Source organism: Salvelinus alpinus, chromosome 10 (genome assembly GCF_045679555.1).
Source record: "Salvelinus alpinus chromosome 10, SLU_Salpinus.1, whole genome shotgun sequence".
Lineage (NCBI taxonomy): Eukaryota > Metazoa > Chordata > Actinopteri > Salmoniformes > Salmonidae > Salvelinus > Salvelinus alpinus.
In genome coordinates this window covers 67,182,685-67,203,818 of record NC_092095.1, presented here as the reverse complement: position 1 = coordinate 67,203,818, position 21,134 = coordinate 67,182,685, and the positions used below count along the sequence as shown (strand labels likewise).

At 47.7% G+C, this 21,134-nt stretch overlaps 1 protein-coding gene across 3 annotated transcripts in view; it reads right to left on the bottom strand.

Moving 5' to 3' along the window:
- The window catches only part of nbeal1 (neurobeachin-like 1), a 76,916-nt gene that overhangs the window by 9,598 nt on the left and 46,184 nt on the right, over positions 1–21,134 (bottom strand). For all 3 annotated transcript variants that reach the window (XM_071330609.1, XM_071330610.1, XM_071330611.1), the window contains 31 exons: positions 20,817–20,902; positions 20,478–20,567; positions 19,993–20,179; positions 19,772–19,905; positions 17,264–17,423; positions 16,654–16,756; positions 16,315–16,474; positions 15,207–15,365; positions 14,753–14,912; positions 13,718–13,806; positions 12,608–13,192; positions 10,130–10,305; positions 7,864–8,023; positions 7,490–7,618; positions 6,944–7,123; positions 6,409–6,537; positions 6,040–6,189; positions 5,672–5,829; positions 5,161–5,285; positions 4,764–4,890; positions 4,476–4,624; positions 3,741–3,874; positions 3,256–3,357; positions 2,925–3,020; positions 2,690–2,814; positions 2,294–2,434; positions 1,781–1,911; positions 1,319–1,428; positions 993–1,110; positions 567–664; positions 86–202 (listed from right to left, as the gene is read on the bottom strand). In XM_071330609.1, coding sequence (XP_071186710.1) covers positions 86–202; positions 567–664; positions 993–1,110; positions 1,319–1,428; positions 1,781–1,911; positions 2,294–2,434; positions 2,690–2,814; positions 2,925–3,020; positions 3,256–3,357; positions 3,741–3,874; positions 4,476–4,624; positions 4,764–4,890; positions 5,161–5,285; positions 5,672–5,829; positions 6,040–6,189; positions 6,409–6,537; positions 6,944–7,123; positions 7,490–7,618; positions 7,864–8,023; positions 10,130–10,305; positions 12,608–13,192; positions 13,718–13,806; positions 14,753–14,912; positions 15,207–15,365; positions 16,315–16,474; positions 16,654–16,756; positions 17,264–17,423; positions 19,772–19,905; positions 19,993–20,179; positions 20,478–20,567; positions 20,817–20,902 — 4,568 coding nt within the window. The remainder of the gene's footprint in view (positions 1–85; positions 203–566; positions 665–992; positions 1,111–1,318; positions 1,429–1,780; positions 1,912–2,293; positions 2,435–2,689; positions 2,815–2,924; positions 3,021–3,255; positions 3,358–3,740; positions 3,875–4,475; positions 4,625–4,763; positions 4,891–5,160; positions 5,286–5,671; positions 5,830–6,039; positions 6,190–6,408; positions 6,538–6,943; positions 7,124–7,489; positions 7,619–7,863; positions 8,024–10,129; positions 10,306–12,607; positions 13,193–13,717; positions 13,807–14,752; positions 14,913–15,206; positions 15,366–16,314; positions 16,475–16,653; positions 16,757–17,263; positions 17,424–19,771; positions 19,906–19,992; positions 20,180–20,477; positions 20,568–20,816; positions 20,903–21,134) is intronic.

Below are 21,134 nucleotides of genomic sequence, written 5' to 3'. Positions count from 1 at the left end.
ATAAAACGTTTTTCATAAAGTACTTTATAATAACCAACAAAGAGGGTCATGATCATATGCTTTGGTGTGTGTTTTCAAAACTAACCTCGACAAAGAAGGACTTGAGTTCGGCAAGGTGCTCGAAGATACTGAGGGGCGAGGCGTCTAGTCGACCTTTCCTCTTCTCCACCTCCTCCAGAGAAAGACGTACAGGGTGTGGCTCCTACACACACAGACAACACATCACTATAGTCCATCTAAAACACCTATTCTAAACCAGTGATTCTCAGTTAAATATCCCTGAGTAACCCCACCAGCACCCATTTCTGTTGTAGCCCTGGCTAAACTAATCACCAAGCTGTTGACTAGTTTAATAAGGTGTTTGTCTGGTGCTACAACAATGAGTACTGTTGAAGGTCCTCAAAGACCAGAGATGAGAATCACTGTTCTAAATAACCTGGTAAAGCCTCATTCCCAATGATTCCTAATTGACCGGTTCATCCTTCAGTGTTCCAATGGGCTCATATCACGAGGAAGGCCTGGGAGGTTTCTCCTGGTCAGGTCAAGCCTTGTGTGTTTTCCAGTACCTTGAGCAGCTGGCAGGGTGTCTGTCCAAAGTTACTGATCATCCCCTCTACAGCTTTACGCTCCTTCTCATCAGTGATGGCATCCAGGTCCACCGCCCCTACAGCAAAACCAGAGATAAACGCTTCAGTAAAGTGCCATAATATAGCAATCTACCGTTTCTTTAGCATGAGTGCTATTGTATCAGTCTATGGGTTTTAGTGTTAGCATCCGTACCTTCGTAGGTACAGCGTTTCTTTAGCATCAGTGCTATTGTATCAATGAGAGTCTATGGGTTTAGTGTTAGCATCCGTAGCTGTAAGATGCTATGGATAAGAGCATCTGCTAAATGACCAAAATGTAAATGTACCTCCACAGGTGCAGCGTTTCTTTAGCATCAGTGCTATTGTATGAGTGGGAGTCTTTGGGTGTAGTGTTAGCGTCCGTACCTTCGTAGGTGCAGTAGTAGAAGACATTGAGTGCCTCCACGGCCGCGGGGCCTCGCTGTTTGTAACCGAAGATCAGATCGATCCAGTCTTGCAGGTGGGCCGACACGTACTCAGACTCCTGTTACACAACACATACACAACACATACATATATATATAACCCCCACAACAATAACTCACTAAATACTACTCTCTGTGGAATGCATTTATCCTGCACATCATGGTAAAGGAATGTGTGTGATCCAATTGGGTTCCAGAGTTATTTCCTCCCCCCTTGGGATAAAGCATTATGGTAATGGTGACTGTCCATGATAAAAGGAGGCTCACCAGGGCTTTCCTGTGCTTATAAATGAAGTCCTCTGGAGACTTGGCCCATTTAGGCAGGATGACATCATTCACCCTCTCCTTAGAGATCTGCAGGCGCCCTAGATCAAAGGCTAGAGGGAGCGAGAGAGGAGGATGAACAAAGGACAGGGGAGTGAAAGTGGATTCCATCAGAGTGGCAGTGTGACCGGATAAAAATAAAACAGACAAAATAAAGTTAAACTGAGATTCTCCGTTTTTACGATTCAGGGTGTAATTGGGTAAGTTATAGATTTTGTCCGATTTGAACAAGTTCGAGTGTTCCACAATCTGACCGCAACTGACAAAATCTGAACCGGTCCAGTTGAGTCCAGATTATCTCTGATTGACTGTGTGAACACCACAACAGGAGGCGTGTTAGTACGGACAGTCAACCAACATAGCCAGTGTGTCTGTGATTCTCTACAGACATGGAGCTCATCTCACCGTTCTGATTCTCCAGGAACTCTGGGAAGTAGAAGAACTCTGGGATGAGCTCCTTGACGTCGTTGGGGTTGTCCGTGAGGGTCTGCCACAAAGCCGGGATGGAGTGGAACTGACGGTCCGCACAGTCAAACCTGGACCGAGGGAGGAAGACCAACAGCCAATGGTCTTAAAGTATGCCATAGTACTAGAGACAGGATGTTTTTTCCACCATGTGACGTGACCAAGACAAACTGTGGATCTAGTAAGGCTGTAGCTTGGTGAGAGAAAGACTCCTGGCCTTACTGACATCAGTACAACAGCATCTCTCCAGACAAGAGCATAGATACATCAGATTGTCAGTTGGAATACAGGTGTAATCACAGAACCAGAATGACTAGAACGTACAAAGCTGCTCAGACCACAGCAAATTGACTGGTACAACCCAAGCACTGATAACTCCATGGACTTTAATGCTGTTAACTTCTGGCCTGAGGTTTCTAGTCTGATTCCCCCTCACCAAAACCCATTGCTTACCGTCCACTCTGTAGCGCGATGTGGAGGGACGTGAAGGGTTCCACGCGGATGAGATAGTGCATGACTCCTGCTGCGTTGGAGTAGTGGGTACCGTAGTGGAACCGGTCGATGGTGCCCGTGGGGTCCTCAAAACTCTCATACCTACAGACAGGGAGACGTGAACTTAACATTATAATTACTTACTATATTTACTAGAATAGAATCCAGTTATTGCCCTCAAAAGAGACATTTCCTCAACGGTAATAAAGTGTTGTATTGCAGTAAGTCTAGTTCTATGGACGAGGACACGTATGTAGTGAAGAGAATGAATGAAGACACTGCCGCCCTGGAACATGTCACGTAATGCAGGTATGTAGACGCAGCAGCGGCTCAGTGAGAGAGGTTGAGAGAACGTACTTCTCCCGGACAGTCTTGGCGTTCCGCTCGTTGAGTACGGCCACTGGCTTGGACAGGTCCCGGAACACCCCTGGGTCTGTCAGGTCCAGCTCCTCTGACGTGTAGTCCGACAGGATCCAGGGGAACTGGGGATACACACACACACAATTAACTAAACCATGAACACCCCTTAAAAGAGCACCAAGATGGTATATTCCACATCTTCCCCCATAGGGTCCGTGTTAACAGAACGTACCACTGGGTACTGAGACAAGTCGTTGTAGGTTCGGCCCGCGATGGTGTTCAGCTGGATCAGGTAGTCAAAGTTGGTCATCTCTCGGTTCACCCATTTCTACCAAAGACAAGAGAGAGAGAGGGGTTTAACACAACCTGTCAACACAATAGTAGACCATACTGACTACTTAACATGGGTCATGCTCAGTAAAGCACAACGTAACAAAACGTTTTGCAAAAAATAATACATCTGTTCTTATTAGACCAGTTCAGGGAGTATCACCTCCGTTTCAAACCACTTCCTCCCTACTGAACACGACCTTGATCTCCCATGTGAACTTTTGACCCCTGACCTGTGTGAGTCCGGAGGCCTTGAGCAGCTCCTGTGGTGAGCGTGTGCCGTACAGGCTGAGGGAGCGCAGCAGCAGCATCCTACTGTACACCTTGTTCCGCACCTGTCAATCAAACCACACAGACCATTCCAACATGAAGGGGTCTGTTCAAAAGTGTGAAATCTTTCAGAATGCTCAGATCAAAATATATTATGTAAAACAGATATGATGGCCTGTCATGTAGAATAGGGAGTAGCACAGGTTCTATTTGTTCTTAACGTTTTACTGTACTCAACACACCCCAGTACTCCAGGCCTATGTAGTCATTCCTTCTACATAAGTGTTTCCCAAACACCCCCCATCTACTTACTTGATCTATTCCAGGACTAGCCCTTGATGAGTTGAATCAGGTGACGTGCTAGTTCTGGAATAGACCAAGTAGTGAAATGGATGGGGGTACACCGTTCTCAATCCACGTAAAAAGCAGATCCCAGAAATGGCCTGACCTCTTTCTTAAAGTTGAGGAAGTAGTTGGTCTGGTCTATGAGGAAGATCTCCAGGGCCGAGCGGCGGAGGTTGTACCTTCGCAGGTGGATCTCCCGGATCTGAGATAGAGGCCACTTAAAGTCCTGACCAACACCTGGAAGGACAGACAGGGGGTTGGTTATGTATAATACATAAGGCCAGGAGTTTGACCTAACTAGTGACTTGACCATGGCAAAACTCCAGGCCCTAATATTAACCCTTCGTCATTCCATGACGTATTAATATATGATGTGTATTGCATGTGGGAGCAGCTACACCTCTATGTCTAAGACAACACAATGAGAGTCTAACAGTGAGGTATGTATCTACTGTACATGTCTAGTCATAACAGCTGTACCTCCTTGTCTAAGACAACACAATGAGAGTCTATCAGTGAGGTATGTATCTACTGTACATGTCTAGTCATAACAGCTGTACCTCCATGTCTAAGACAACACAATGAGAGTCTAACAGTGTAGTATGTATCTATTGTACATGTCTAGTCATAACCCATCCATAACCTCTGGTTGATCAACTCCTGCTCCACTCGCTCACTCTCCTTCAGCCTTCCTTTCTCTCTCCTTCTTACTAACAGCAACTCTTCCTCTCACTATTCCTCCCACTATTTCATCCCTTCTTCCTCCCCTCCCTCCTCTTTCAGGAGAACCCTTCCTCTAACCCCTACGACCCTCCTATCTTCCTCCCTCTCTCCTCACCCTCCTCCTTCTCTGTGCTGCTGTCATAGAAGTAGATGTGCTGGGTGGTGAGCTCCAGACGTCCAGGGCTGACATCCACCTGGGTGACCAGCTCACAGTCCTCCCACAGAACCAGCTTCTCCTTCTGGCCTGCCTCCTCCACCTCCCCCCTGGAAAGAGACAGCGAGAGAGAGATAGAAACAGACAGATAGTTGACCAAGTCCATTCACGTTTGTAGTCAAAGCCACCCAACAGTCCACGACAGACACAACACACAGTAATTGTTGACAACGTTGAGAGTGTACTGACGTGTTGTTGGTCGCTGCGGGGTCGTCTTCAGGCAGCTCCAGAATGTCATCCTCCAGGTCGCTGACCTTCACCTGCTTGACCGCTTCCAGCAGTAAGGACTCAGATGTCACCCTCTGCTGCTGGACACCTGGGGGACGAGGGAGATGAAGAGGAGGAACGAGAGGCAGAAGAAGTGTTAGAGGAGGAGGAGGAGGAAGATGAGTTGTTAGAGGAGAAGGAAGAGGAGGAGGAACAAGAGGCAAAGGAACAAGAGGCAGAGGAAGAGTAAGAGAACAAAGAAGACGAAGAGGAAGAGAAACAGGAAGAGGAGAAGGGTCAGTGTCTGCAGCTAACATTATGGTTTATTCAGACTCCAGCGATGCCTTGTCAAGGGAACCAGTGAAGCTGCCTCTCTTACCCAGGTTGTCCCTGAGAGCGCTGGCCTGCCGGTGGTCCTCATAGTTGTAGTTGGGCACCAGTTTGAGTCTCATGCGGGAGTAGTTCTCCGCGCTGGACACTCGCCAGTGCATCTCACTCTGCTGCCTGAGAAAACAACAGACAGAAGAACGTCAACTAAGTTGCATGAACTGAAGAACAAACTGAACGTAAGAGAGACATCCAGAAACTCTTCTAGGGAGTTGTTCCTAGCCACTGTGCTTCTGCCTCTGCATTGATGGCTCTTTGGGGGTTTTAGGAGGGGTATCTGTAAAGCACTTTGTGACAACTGCTGATGTAAAAAAAAAAAACTAAAAAAAGGGTTTATAAAATAAACTGCATTGATTGATTGACTGGAGGACAGTGGTCAACAGTTCTTTGGCTGATCATGTGTTTGCCGTGGTGCTGAGGTAATTACCAACGAAGTCCTATAATCACATATAATACTGTATATATTATAATAAATATCTACATATCATGTGTGTGGCCGTTACCTGTCTGCCCAGGGGCCTCTCTCACACACCAGGCTGCGGCGTGCTCCTCTCCACTGCCTGAGGACGGCACTGTGCTGGCTGTGAAGCTGCTTCAGCATGCTGTTGTATCGCAGGTTCTCCTGCCGGCCGCGCCGAGAGAAGGGCTCCACAAACTGCTCCTGAGGGACGGCGGGACGAGGAACGGGGAGTCAGTGTGTTCTGGTGTGTAGAACACCACAAGGCAATATGCTCTGTGTTACCGTGGCCTGACATTACAGTTCCATGTTACAGCAGTATTATTGTCAGCTCAATAGAAAGTCGACCTTACTCGGATCTGTGTGTGTGTGTGTGTGTGTGTGTGTGTGTGTGTGTGTGTGTGTGTGTATAACCTGGAAGCGTATCTTGCTCTCTCCCCTCTCCCGCTCTCTCTTGTGCAGGTTGACCATGAAGCTTTCATAGCACTCCTTCCAGAACAGAGCCATGGTCTCGTGACCCTGGCTAAACGTCTCAATCTCATACTGCTTCATGTAGGGGATGATCTGAGGACAGAGAGAACCAATTCAATGGGGGAAGCAAAACTACTTGTTTCGTTCATCTCAGACTCGCTCCCTCAGCACCGGAGATTGAGATATTTCTCAAAAATGTATTTTCTCATCTTTAAGGTTGATCTTCAAATTTCTCAACACGTTTCTTTGCTGCTCTTCCAAGAGTTGAATGACTTATCAATGATTTAGTAAGGCATTGAACCAGCTCCTCACGTATTTGTCGAGGTAGACCCTCCACTCGGGGGAGTTGCAGTAGAGCTGGAAGTCCTCGAAGAAGGAGGGGCTGCCGTTGGTGTCAGGCAGCTGGGGGAGGTGCAGCTCCATGTACAGCAGCTTGTTCACCTGCAGACACAAGATATCACAAGAGATGAGAAGATAATACAAAGTGTTTTGAGGTATTGACATACTACAGACCAAAAGCATTGTGTTTTTGTTCATTGGATTTAAATAATGGTGGCTAGTAATCCTGGACTACAAAGCATATTCAAAAGAGAATCCATTGAAATGTCTCTTTAGTCCAGGGCTAGGTTTACACCCTTGGTGTGACAAGGTTTTGCCGTTATTTAAGAAAATAGTCAGCAAGTCTCTTTGGAATGTTTGATACGGATTCTACTTCATTGTGACTGTTCATCATGCATGTCTTTTCGTGTCTGTGTGTGTGAGTGTGTGAGTGTGCCTGCGTGTGAGTGTGTGAGTGTGCGAGTGTGAGTGTGCGAGTGTGTGAGTGTGCCTGCGTGTGAGTGTGTACCTTGGAGAGCAGCGTGCGGAGCAAGGGCACCAGGCACATATAGGTCTCCTCTGTCTGCCCCCCTACAGAGCGTCTCAGGATGCCCTCCACCTTGCCCAGCAGGTAACACGCCTCGTCCTGAGTCTCCACGCTCTTGGTCTGCAGGATGCCGTTCAGCTTGGCTGTGGCCAAGGCACACACCTAGCAGGAGATGAGATCACTTACATACTTACACTTCTTATGTCGAGGTGATAAAAACATTCATATAAAGACAAGCATTCTGAATGAGATGATGTGACACCTGATAGTTCATATAGAGGGTAGTATCTATAAACAATAAGAGGGGTAGGGTGGGGGGGGGGTACGTGATAGAGGGTTATATGCCTTCTATGAGACTTAGGGTGAGGCGGGTTGCCCTCCAGGGGGACTAAGCTGAAGAGGTTTGAGTACCGCCTGTATACTGAAAGTAGAGGTATGAAGTGTACAGTTGAACACACTAACTGTAAGTTGCTCTGGAAAAGAGCGTCTGCTACATTACTATGTATGCGACACTGGACAGCTTCTCACCTGGGGGTCTTCCTGGGCCATGAAGCCCAGCAGAAGCCTCAGGCCCACCTGGGACAGCTGCAGCCACTGGGCCCCTGACGAGTACCACACCATTAGACTGTCCATCAGAGTCACTGTCTCCTCCAGGACCTAGAAGAAAACAATCATTGAATCAAATCACCTCTTACATGGATTGTGTTACTCAATTGGTTTATAATTATTTAACAAAGCCTAATTGTGGACTACAGTCACTCTTTGGCCATAGACTGCTTTCAATGTAACAAATGTCTTCATATGTCAAATCACTGAACTATCACTTTACAATGGTATGACATTCACACATACTGCCAAAGATGGAGTAATAACAAAGATGTCGCTCCTCCTAATAACAATACCTTCTCTGTCCACAGGGTGGGGTTGACCAGGCCCTCGGCCTGCAGGAAGTCCTGCACAACGTGGAGCAGCCGCACAGCGTTCTCGGTGTGCTGGGGCAACATGGCCGCCGTCGCCTCCCGGTTGTCAGTCACAGCCCACTCCAGCATCCTCTCCATCAGACTGGGTGAGAGGGAGGGATAAGAGGGAGCGTAGAGGAAAGTAAAAGAGAGAGCGAGAGAGAGAGCGAGAGAGAGAGTGTCAAACAAAATGTGAATAAACACCAGAGAACCAGACCCCCTCTTCAAGACTGATGTGACAGAACACTAAACATATTGCACATTGAACAGCCACAACTACAGTCATCACGTCACCCTGCAGGCTGGTTCCTACTCCTCACTACAGTCATCAGGCTGGTTCCTACTCCTCACTACAGTCATCACGTCAGCCTGCAGGCTGGTTCCTACTCCTCACTACAGTCATCACGTCACCATGCAGACTGGTTCCTACTCCTCACTACAGTCATCACGTCACCAGGCAGACTGGTTCCTACTCCTCACTATAGTCATCACGTCACCAGGCAGGCTGGTTCCTACTCCTCACTACAGTCATCACGTCACCCTGCAGGCTGGTTCCTACTCCTCACTACAGTCATCACGTCACCCTGCAGGCTGGTTCCTACTCCTCACTACAGTCATCAGGCTGGTTCCTACTCCTCACTACAGTCATCACGTCACCATGCAGACTGGTTCCTACTCCTCACTACAGTCATCACGTCACCATGCAGACTGGTTCCTACTCCTCACTACAGTCATCACGTCACCCTGCAGGCTGGTTCCTACTCCTCACTACAGTCATCACGTCACCATGCAGGCTGGTTCCTACTCCTCACTAGTCATCACGTCACCATGCAGGCTGGATCCTACTCCTCACTACAATCATCACGTCACCAGGCAGGCTGGTTCCTACTCCTCACTACAGTCATCACGTCACCCTGCAGGCTGGTTCCTACTCCTCACTACAGTCATCACGTCACCATGCAGGCTGGTTCCTACTCCTCACTAGTCATCACGTCACCATGCAGGCTGGATCCTACTCCTCACTACAGTCATCACGTCACCAGGCAGGCTGGTTCCTACTCCTCACTACAGTCATCACGTCACCCTGCAGGCTGGTTCCTACTCCTCACTACAGTCATCACAACACCCTGCAGGCTGGTTCCTACTCCTCACTACAGTCATCACGTCACCAGGCAGGCTGGTTCCTACTCCTCACTACAGTCATCACGTCACCAGGCAGGCTGGTTCCTACTCCTCACTACAGTCATCACGTCACCATGCAGACTGGTTCCTACTCCTCACTACAGTCATCACGTCACTCTGCAGGCTGGTTCCTACTCCTCACTACAGTCATCACGTCACCCTGCAGGCTGGTTCCTACTCCTCACTACAGTCATCACGTCACCCTGCAGGCTGGTTCCTACTCCTCACTACAGTCATCACGTCACCCTGCAGGCTGGTTCCTACTCCTCACTAGTCATCACGTCACCCTGCAGGCTGGTTCCTACTCCTCACTACAGTCATCACGTCACCAGGCAGGCTGGTTCCTACTCCTCACTACAGTCATCACGTCACCCTGCAGGCTGGTTCCTACTCCTCACTACAGTCATCACGTCACCCTGCAGGCTGGTTCCTACTCCTCACTACAGTCATCACGTCACCCTGCAGGCTGGTTCCTACTCCTCACTACAGTCATCACGTCACCCTGCAGGCTGGTTCCTACTCCTCACTACAGTCATCACGTCACCCTGCAGGCTGGTTCCTACTCCTCACTACAGTCATCACGTCACCATGCAGGCTGATTCCTACTCCTCACTAGTCATCACGTCACCATGCAGGCTGGATCCTACTCCTCACTACAGTCATCACGTCACCCTGCAGGTTGGTTCCTACTCCTCACTACAGTCATCACGTCACCCTGCAGGCTGGTTCCTACTCCTCACTACAGTCATCACGTCACCCTGCAGGCTGGTTCCTACTCCTCACTACAGTCATCACAACACCCTGCAGGCTGGTTCCTACTCCTCACTACAGTCATCACGTCACCCTGCAATAATTTTTTGTAACAAAATGTGTCTTTTTAAACTAATATCTTTGTGAGACTGAACCTTTTTAATTGAACATAATATCTCGTGTTTGTTGTCTAAATGGAACTGTGCATTCTGCATATTTTCAGTCTTGTCAACTGAGAATGAAATAAATCAAATGTAAGAAATGCCACTGTGTCCACCTGAGCTTGATGTGGTCCACAGGCAGCAGCAGCTCGTTGGTAGTGCCCAGCTTGGTGAGGGCAGAGAATACCTGCCCCCGCTCCAGCCAGGCGGCATCGTCCGAGCCCTCCACGCCTCGCCACATTACGCACAGCACGATCTCCAGCAGCATGCGAGACAGCTCCTCCTCCGTCCGCTAGGGGGAGACAGAGAGGAGGGAGTCAGTGAGAGTCACATCCAGGTACAGATAGACAGAGAAACACAGAGGGGGTTCCCTCCCACCACCAGCCTCCATGGTGTGGTTTGACCCCCCATGTCTGGACCTACTGACGTCAGTCCATGGGAGAATCTCAATTGCATTACCTTGACTCCTCTCTCCCCGCCCTCTTCTGAAAACCCATCCAAAACAGGACCTCCGACTTTCTCATCCAATGGGTTTTGAGAAGGAGATGAGGAGAGAGGATGCGAGGAGTCAAGGAAATGCAAATTGAGATTGTCCCCATCTATAGATGAAAGGGAGAGGTGGCTCCCTAGGGAGGCAGTGACATTTTATATTTTTATATTTCTTTATAAGTCTGCTGGGGGATTAGAGGACCTGAGGGACATAGGAACACTCTGGCACCGCAGTGGAAACCAATAGGGTGGATACAGAAGCCCCCAATAGGGTGGATACAGAAGCCCCCAATAGGGTGGATACAGAAGCCCCCAATAGGGTAAATACAGAAGCCCCCAATAGGGTGGATACAGAAGAAACCAATAGGGTAAATACAGAAGAAACCAATAGGGTGGATACAGAAGAAACCAATAGGGTGGATACAGAAGAAACCAATAGGGTGGATACAGAAAAAACCAATAGGGTGGATACAGAAGAAACCAATAGGGTAAATACAGAAGAAACCAATAGGGTGGATACAGAAGAAACCAATAGGGTAAATACAGAAGAAACCAATAGGGTAAATACAGAAGAAACCAATAGGGTAATCTGGATCCCTACCAGGAATTAGCTTTCAAATATCCAATTTAAGCAGCTGAAGGAAGACAATTTATACTATTGATATACAGCCACTGTGACTAGCCAGACTGTTCCTAGGGCCTTCAGGAAACCACCTAGAGGAAACCACTGTAGTCTATTGATATACAGCCACTGTGACTGGCTAGCTACACTGAAGAGGAGAGGAAACGACTGTAGACTATTGATATACAGCCACTGTGACTGGCTAGCTACACTGAAGAGGAGAGGAAACCACTGTAGTCTATTGATATACAGCCACTGTGACTGGCTAGCTACACTGAAGAGGAGAGGAAACCACTGTAGTCTATTGATATACAGCCACTGTGACTGGCTAGCTACACTGAAGAGGAGAGGAAACCACTGTAGTCTATTTATATACAGCCACTGACTTGCTAGCTACACTGAAGAGGAGAGGAAACCACTGTAGCCACTGTGACTGGCTAGCTACACTGAAGAGGAGAGGAAACCACTGTAGTCTATTGATATACAGCCACTGTGACTGGCTAGCTACACTGAAGAGGAGAGGAAACCACTGTAGACTATTGATATACAGCCACTGTGACTGGCTAGCTACACTGAAGAGGAGAGGAAACCACTGTAGTCTATTGATATACAGCCACTGTGACTGGCTAGCTACACTGAAGAGGAGAGGAAACCACTGTAGACTATTGATATACAGCCACTGTGACTGGCTAGCTACACTGAAGAGGATAGGAAACCACTGTAGTCTATTGATATACAGCCACTGTGACTGGCTAGCTACACTGAAGAGGAGAGGAAACCACTTTAGTCTATTGATATACAGCCACTGTGACTGGCTAGCTACACTGAAGAGGAGAGGAAACCACTGTAGTCTATTGATATACAGCCACTGTGACTGGCTAGCTACACTGAAGAGGAGAGGAAACCACTGTAGTCTATTGATATACAGCCACTGACTGGCTAGCTACACTGAAGAGGAGAGGAAACCACTGTAGACTATTGATATACAGCCACTGTGACTGGCTAGCTACACTGAAGAGGAGAGGAAACCACTGTAGTCTATTGATATACAGCCACTGACTGGCTAGCTACACTGAAGAGGAGAGGAAACCACTGTAGTCTATTGATATACAGCCACTGTGACTGGCTAGCTACAATGAAGAGGAGAGGAAACCACTGTAGACTATTGATATACAGCCACTGACTGGCTAGCTACACTGAAGAGGAGAGGAAACCACTGTAGTCTATTGATATACAGCCACTGTGACTGGCTAGCTACACTGAAGAGGAGAGGAAACCACTGTAGACTATTGATATACAGCCACTGACTGGCTAGCTACACTGAAGAGGAGAGGAAACCACTGTAGACTATTGATATACAGCCACTGTGACTGGCTAGCTACACTGAAGAGGAGAGGAAACCACTTTAGTCTATTGATATACAGCCACTGACTGGCTAGCTACACTGAAGAGGAGAGGAAACCACTGTAGACAGGTGTCTCACCTCAGCACAGCTGAACGACTCCCCCAATGACACGTTGTCGCTGAACAGGAAGCTGTCCTCGGTGAGGGACGCCGACGAGGTATCTGGGAAGACCTTGGCTGACGTCATCAGCGGCGATGGCGTGCTGACCATGCTCCCCGGTGTCTGGTTGCCGCTCTCCCCGCCCTCATAGGCACTCATGTGGGACAGGTCCAAACTCAAACCCCCTGCTTTCCCTCCCCCAGAGGCCCAGGGCTTGAGCAACTGGCCCTCCCCAATCTGACTAACGGGCGTGTCCAGAAGCGAAAGTACATCCCCGTTTTCAAGACTATCCACAGATTTTCTGGAGCTCATGCTGAGGCGGTCTTCATCCACCAGTCTTCCGGCGCTGCCTGCTCGGCCCCTCCTCTCCAGGGGCAGTTCTAGGCGGCTGCCGCTGCCCCGGCTGAGGTTGAGGTCCAGGCTGCAGGCGCTGGCAGCGTCGCCCCGGCCCGGGCCGCCCTCGCAGGGGGAGCGCAGGAACAGCCTCATCAGGGTCTCCTGCCAGCACAGCTGTCTGGAGATCTCCCGCGCCGCGTCCTGCTGAGACTGGAGGAGCTGGTACAGCTAGAGGGAGAGAGAGCATTAATATTACTACCTGTGTATTCATTATTGCTCATTCAACATTACTGACCTGTTATTTATTATTCAATGAGTATTACGCTTACTTTTATGTTATTTATGTCATCAATGATTAAATATTTTTTTTGGGGGAAGGAATGATAGCGAAGGAGAGAGGAGGAAGGATAGAGAGAGGGGGGAGGAGGAAGGATAGAGAGAGGGGGGAGGAGGAAGGATAGAGAGAGGGGGATGGATAGAGAGAGGGGGATGGATAGAGGGACAGAATAGAGCTTTAGGAAGATCAAAACCAGATATTTTAGCACAAGCTTATAATCCCTTTTATAATACCTTAATTTCAAAGATTTCAAAGTAATATCATGCATTTCCGTTTATGGTTGATGTTGTGATTTAATTATTATGGATATCAACATCTGGTATATAGGAAGATGTCTGTTTCTACACTGAGGACAGGCTTATACCTGTATGTGTGTCGTTTTAATAACTTAGTGTGTGTGTGCTCTGTTCCCTCACCCTATTGCACACGAGCAGGCGTACGCTGGGCCCGGCCCGGTGAGTCAGCTGGACCAGGGCCATAAGGTCCTTGTAGCTCACCACATGATCTAGGGGCGGGGGTCAAAGGTCAACATGATGAGCCATAGCCATATATTTTAGTAGAGTACACATTGACTGAATCTCTATTACCTGTTGGGCCACACCATAGTACTGGGTCACGTTCAGTAGGGCACACCGTATAAAAACATTTCGCAAAGGAAGGCAGAAAAGCGTGTTCAGTTAGTACCTCACTGTTTTAAAACGTTTTCTCCCAGCTGAACATAACCCTGATTGATCTGTCCATATAGCTGAATGGGTAAAACAATAACCTGAAGTACACTGGCGAAACATTGATTTCCTTCTCCTGCCATTTGCCCATACAAACCTCACTGCAGAACCGCCCTGACCCTCTCCAGCCATTCATTCAGTCATTTATTTATTTATAGAGAGGAAGCCATTCTCTGCAGTCCGCACTCCTTCCAACTTCAGCCTCACCCGAGCCAATCAATTAGCCCTCAACGCTTCATTGATTGGCCACTAAATCAAACTCCCATGGAGTCAAGGGAGTAGAGCCAGCCAATCGAAAGTATGCAAGGGCTGAACACCACATCTACAAAGGTCTATAGGGACAGCTGGGTGAAGCGGAGTCAGTACTCATTCGTTTTTATTGGCCAATGAAATTATACCACTTCACCTGCGTTACTGTAGATATTGCTTGGGTAAAAAAAAACAAAAAAAAAAAACTTTTTTTTTTAATCACCAAACACATTTGTATTGCCTTTTACTTATTGAATTTGTTTGCTGTTTTGTATGTATTTGTTAAGTTGCAAATGAATTACCCTTCGGACACAATAACTATTTATTGAATGGAATTTAAAAACGACATTGATGATTGACTGTTGAAGGAGCCGTCTCCAACCACCGAGTGATCTATTCCCCAGAAACATGTTTGAATAATGGTATGGTGGACACTGACAGGGTGAGAGAAGGGGTGGGAGGGACACCGTCACCCACCTGTGTGGAGCACCTGGTTGAGCAGGCTCTTGACGAGGGAGGGGGTGACGTGGAGGTCAGAGAAGAGCAGGGAGAGACCGGAGTATCCCACCTCCCTCAGCTTCAGCCTCTGCTTGTTCTTCTCATAGACACGGTCGCAGCGCAGCATGCGGTCAAACATCTGGACTCACACACACGGCAAAGACCATTCAATGATGTTACATTAGCAGCATTCAATGTCAAAGAGAAGGGTCTTGTATAGTACCTAGTGAAAGTATTGACTCATCTGCACAACATAACCTACTCCACATTTTCAAAGTAAAATTCAATTTGAAAAAATCCAGAATATTTCAAGGCCAGTAAGTTCTCCATGTCCAACAGAAATTCGGAATCATCAAAACCACAACACACTTACACATACCCGTGTATTGTGTGTGGACAGGTGTATGTTGGTATGTGTGAGGAGGTCCCTCACCTTGAAGACAAGCTCTCGGAGGCGGTCTGAGTGTTTGGTGTTGAGCAGCAGGGCGTAGCAGGAGTCGGCCGCCCCCGGCTCAAACAGCAGCAGGAAAAGCTGGTCCCTGGCAGCACTGGTCTGGAGCAGACTTAGCAGCAACTCTATCACTCCACACAGCTAGAGGGACACACACACTTGGTTAGCAACTCCACCAAGGCGCACACACACACACACACACACACACACACACACACACACACACACACACACAGAATTAAATGGAGAGAGCAAGTAAATGACAAGTGTGGTTTCAGGGACCGAACAGCCTAATAATGGGTAGGATGGAGAGAAGACAAACTGTGGAGGATGAACACTTGACATTGCAGTGAGCATATGTCACATGCCATGATGTCACAGGCCGTGTATAGAAACCTATGTAAGAGGATAAGACAAACAGGAAAAAGAGCTGGAGAAAAGGAGGGAGAGAGGAAGGACACGGACACACAGGAAACAGATCCTCATTGAATGCCAGGCATATAAATCCTGTGTGAAGTGAGTGGATGGGAAGCTGGGCCTTGAGAGACAAGAGGCCTGCCGCAGTCAGTTAAACAGAGCAGCCAGCTGAAGGCTATTAGGGGGGGACAGCTTTCTTCTAGAGGCCTAGGTAACCAGCAGGCCAGGGAGCAGGGCTATCCTTAGTGTAGCCGCAGGCTGGAAACACACAGCCCTCAACACTGTGCCAGGCACAGAGCTGGCAGATGCTCCCTCATAGGCACCAAAGCAATGGTCCTCATAGGATTTCTAAGTGATATTCCAGTACATGGATATTGAAGACAACTTTATTCAGAGGGCCAATAAGTGAGAGATTGAATTGCACTCGGTCTTCCACATTGGGTAATAGCCATCGGTCTTCCACATTGGGTAATAGCCAGTCTATTAACCATCTGGTCTTCAATGGAACTCATATGGAGTGGAGTCCTCTGACTACAGGACATCTGCTTTATCCATGTTAATCCATGATACGATGCATGGCTTCATTAGTGTTAATATTGGAACAGAGACAAAGATTCTGACACAAGTCATGGACCCGTCATCTGTCCGTTCCTCCCTTCCATCCATCCCTCACCTGTTCCTCATCTCCGATGGCGGCGATGTATCCCAGAATGCTGTGGATCTCCTCCTGGGTCATACCCTTGCTGATGTAATACTTCAGGAGGCCGCAGAGGGACGCTCGGATGGTCTGATTGTCGTCTTCACTAATATCTCCTTCCCTGCTAACATTCTTACTAACAGATTTAGAATAATTTATTTAAAAAATATATTATTTTGAGAAATCAAGTTGACTGTAGAACCTGTACAGTTATTACAACACATACATCTCATGTAACAGATGGCGCTAGAGTAGGACAATTATGAACCATGAGTAAAAACCAGACGCTGAGCATTCTGGGAGATGGAGTCCCACCCGTAGTAAAGGCGAATGGTGTCCAGTAGAAATTGAACTCCGTATTTCTTCCGGAACTGCTTCCTGTTTTCTTTGATGACTGTGGACATGTACTGGATGTGACCTTCATCACCACGAGAAACAAAATTGACAAGAGTCACACACACACAGAGGGATGGATAGGTTACATTCTAAATGTAATCCATTACAGTTACCTGCCCAAAAATGGAATCAGTAACAGAACTTTTGGATTACCCAAACTAACTTAATTTGATTACTGTCAGTTACTTTTGGATTACTTTCCCCTTAAGAGGCATTATGCCGCTTTCACGTTCTAGTCGGAACTAGGAAACTCTCAAGTTTCAGACTTGCTAACTGGTTTTAGTTATACGCGTGCCACGTTCAACCAGTTAGCAAGTCGGAAACTTCAGAGTTCCGACTAGCATGTGAAGGTGGCATTAGAAGTAGACAAAAAGGGTCCATCAAACGCATGTGGTGTGTCATTATCGTGGTCTCTGACTTGCTCAGGTGGAACAAACTTCAACTTGTTCCTGGATTTGCAACCAATCACACTCTCAAATCGACTAACACGTGAACCCCTCCACACAGACCCATGGTCTCAGGTGCTCACCGATGCGCAGGGGGAAGTCTCCCAGGTTCCAGATGCTGAAGTTGAACAGAAGGTGTGTGTGGAGCTGCTGCAGCAGCTGTTGGTTCTTTTCATAGGTAACCTGCTCCACTAGGAGCTGAGCAGACACCAAGACACTCACATCCACCAGACTGGCAGGCAGCTACACAGAGAAATACACACACAGAGAGAATTAATAAGAGAGCAGAGAGAGAATTGCAGAGAGAGAAAGTGGAGAGAGAGAAAGAGATATGAGAGTGCGCGCGAGAGAGAGGAGAGAGAGGAGACAGAGAGAGTTGATAATGCGCCGGAGGGGAAGGCCGCTGTTTTACAGGCTCCTAACCAACTGTGATATTTTGTGTGATTTTTTTTGCATTGGTCGCAACTTATTTTGTACAAATGTTGCTGGTACCGTCTCTTATGACCAAAAATAGCTTCTGGATATCAGAACAGTAATTACTGACCACGAACTGGACGAAGATTATTTCTTTAATGAGTCTGACGTGAAGGATATACAGCTTCTACGAGACCAGGCCCAAATCCACGTCATTCCCGTGAAAAGACTACGGAAATACAGGGGACGGAAATTGGGGTGCCTTGTGAGAATCGTTGGCGAGTGGGTAACCCGCCTCAAACATCCGTTCTATTGGACAACGTGCAATCACTGGAGAATAAACTGGATGATCTCCGCACGAGACTATCCTACCAACGGGATATTAAATACTGTATTATCTTATGTTTCACCGAGTCGTGGCTAAACGACGACACGGATAATATTCAGTTGGCTGGGTTTTCCGTGCATCGGCAGGACAGAACAGCTACGTCTGGTAAGATGAGGGGTGGGGTGTGTTTATTTGTCAATAACAGCTGGTACGCGATGTCTAATATTAAGGAGGTCTTGAGGCATTGCTCGCCTGAGGTAGAATACCTCATGATAAACTGTAGACCACACCATCTACCAAGAGAGTTTTCAACTATATTTTTTTAGCAGTCTATTTACCACCACAAACTGATGCTGGCACTAAGACCACACTCACAGAGCTGTATAAGACCATAAGCAAACAAGAAAATACTCATCCTAGTGGGCGGGACTTTAATGCAGGCAAACTTAAACCCGTGTTACCCAATTTCTACCAGCATGTCACAAAAAAACTATAGACCACCTTTACTCCACACACCGAGACAAATACAAAGCTCCCCCTCGCCCTCTATTTGGCAAATCTGATCATAATTCTTACAAGCAAAAACTAAAGAAGTACCAGTGACTTGCTGAATACGGAAGTGGTCAGATGACACGGATGCTACGCTACAGGACTGTTTTGCTAGCACAGACTGGAATATGTTTCGGGATTCATCCAATGGCATTGAGAGTATACCACCTGTCACCAGCTTCATCAATAAGTGCATCGACGACGTCCCCCCACAGTGACCATATGTACATATCCCAACCAGAAGCCATGGATTACAGGCAACATCCGCACTGAGCTAAAGGCTAGAGCTGCCGCTTTCAAGGAGCGGGACACTAATCCGGAAGCATTCAATAAATCCCGCTATACCCTCTGACGAACCATCAAACAGGCAAAGCGTAAATACAGGACTAAGATTGAATTCTACTACACTGGTTCTGACGCTCGCCGGATGTGGCAGGGCTTGCAAACCTTTACGGACTACAAAGGGAAACACAGCCGCATGCTGCCCAGTGACGCAAGCCTACCAGACGCGCAAGATGCCTTTTACGCTCGCTTCGAGGCAAGCAACACAAAAGCATGCATGAGAGCACCAGCTGTTCCGGACGACTGTGTGATCACGCTCTCCGTAACCGATGTGAGCAAGACCTTTAAACAGTTCAACATTCACAAGGCAGACGGATTACTAGGACGTGTACTCAGAGCATGCGCAGACCAACTGGCAAGTGTCTTCACTGACATTTTCAACCTCTCCCTGACCGAGTCAAATACCTACATGTTTCAAGCAGACCACTATAGTCCCTGTGCCCAAGGAAGCAAGGTAAACTGCCTAAATGATTATCGCCTGTGGCACTCACTTCGGTGGCCATGAAGTGCTTTGAAAGGCTGGTCATGGCTCACATCAACACCATTATCCCAGAAACCATAGACCCACTCCAATTTGCATACCGCCCCAACAGATCCACAGATGACGCAATCTCAATCGCACTCCAACACTGACCTTTCCCACGTGGACAAAAGGAACACCTATGTGAGAATGCTGTTCATTGACTACAGCTCAGTGTTCAACACCATAGTGCCCACAAAGCTCCTCACTAAGCTAAGGACCCTGGGACTAAACACCTCCCTCTGCAACAATTAAGCAAATGGCAACCTGGACCATTTACATTGACAACCCCCCCCTTTTTTTTTTACACTGCTGCAACTCACTGTTAATTATCTATGCATAGTCACTTTACTACCATCTACATGAACAAAGAGAACGAAAGAGCCAGAGGGAGAGAGAGACAGGCAGACAAAGAAAGCGTTAACAGAGTGTCTAAACCTTCTGCATCAGTCCCCCCAGGGTGGCTACTCCATGGGAGTGCAGCAGGCTCTCCTGGTTGATGGGGTGACGCTGCAGGAAGTGCTTCAGCACCAGCAGGAACGTGGCAACCAGGTTCTTCTCCAGACGCGCCTCTGAAACACACACACTCAGTTCAGTTCAATAACTGTAATGCTTGTATTATCACCTAAAGATAAACATGTTTTGTGTTGGGGACTCACCCGAGGACCTGTTGGAGGGCAGGATGACCCAGTCCCCTTCCCCAGGGGAGGTGGCCACGTCAGGGGTGGGGCTGATGAACTCTGACCCTATGGGGTCGGCAGCGGTGTGGTTCTCAGGGGTCAGCAGGGTGAGTTGCTCCAGGATGGGGAAGAGGACAGGTAGACCTCCCACGCAGTTGATCATATCCTGAACACAGGAGTGTGAATTAGAAAGGGTAAAATTAACCAGAGGCTGAATCAGAAAGGGTAAAATTAACCAGAGGCTGAATCAGAAAGGGGAAATAATCAAAGACTGCATTGAATATAATTTTGCCCTGTAACCATCCCCCAAGACAACACCCTATTGCCTGGCCGGGATTGGAACCAGCAATCTTGCAGCTACTGATTGACTTATGTAACCTCTACACTACATACCACACATCAACCATCTAATCAAATATTCAACAATAAAATTAGGAGAATATGTTGTCGTTCCTAAATCGTACCTTGATGTCCCAGTTGACAACCTTGTTCCCAGTCAGACGCCCATGGAGGAGGTTGGGGGACAGGTCCAGACAGATGGGGTTCCGACAAGCCTGTAGGAAACAGGAGACATATTTCCTTGTTACACCGCCTGTCACAACTGACAAGCCTATAGGAACCAGGGGAAATAATGAATTGTTACACCGCCTGTCACAACTGACAAGCCTATAGGAACCAAGGGAAATAATGAATTGTTACACCGCCGGTCATAATTGACAAGTCATTAACATCCATGACTGTAATTATAAAGTATGAGCGGGGAGTAATGAGGTAAATGATTGACAGTAGCCTAGTCCAATCACCTTGGGGGAGTAGTGCAGCAGGAGTTTAGTTGCGAGGTCACCGAGCTCCGCCTCCTGGGTCTTGAAAGGAGAAATGCAGTTTGGCCCTGAGAAGAGAAGGAAACCAACCAAAGACATGATAACATTACTGTCACTGGCCATGTTCCAATGCTCATGAAATGCATCCTTCCTTCCTTTGAAGAAATCGCTGTTCTGACAACATCTGATTAACGAGATTTCTCCCCGAAGTGGATATGCACTCAGTCTCTCCCCTTCATGGCTATCCAACAGAAACGAAGAGGTGTGAGAAATATGGTGGAAACTTTCTCAACCAGTGCT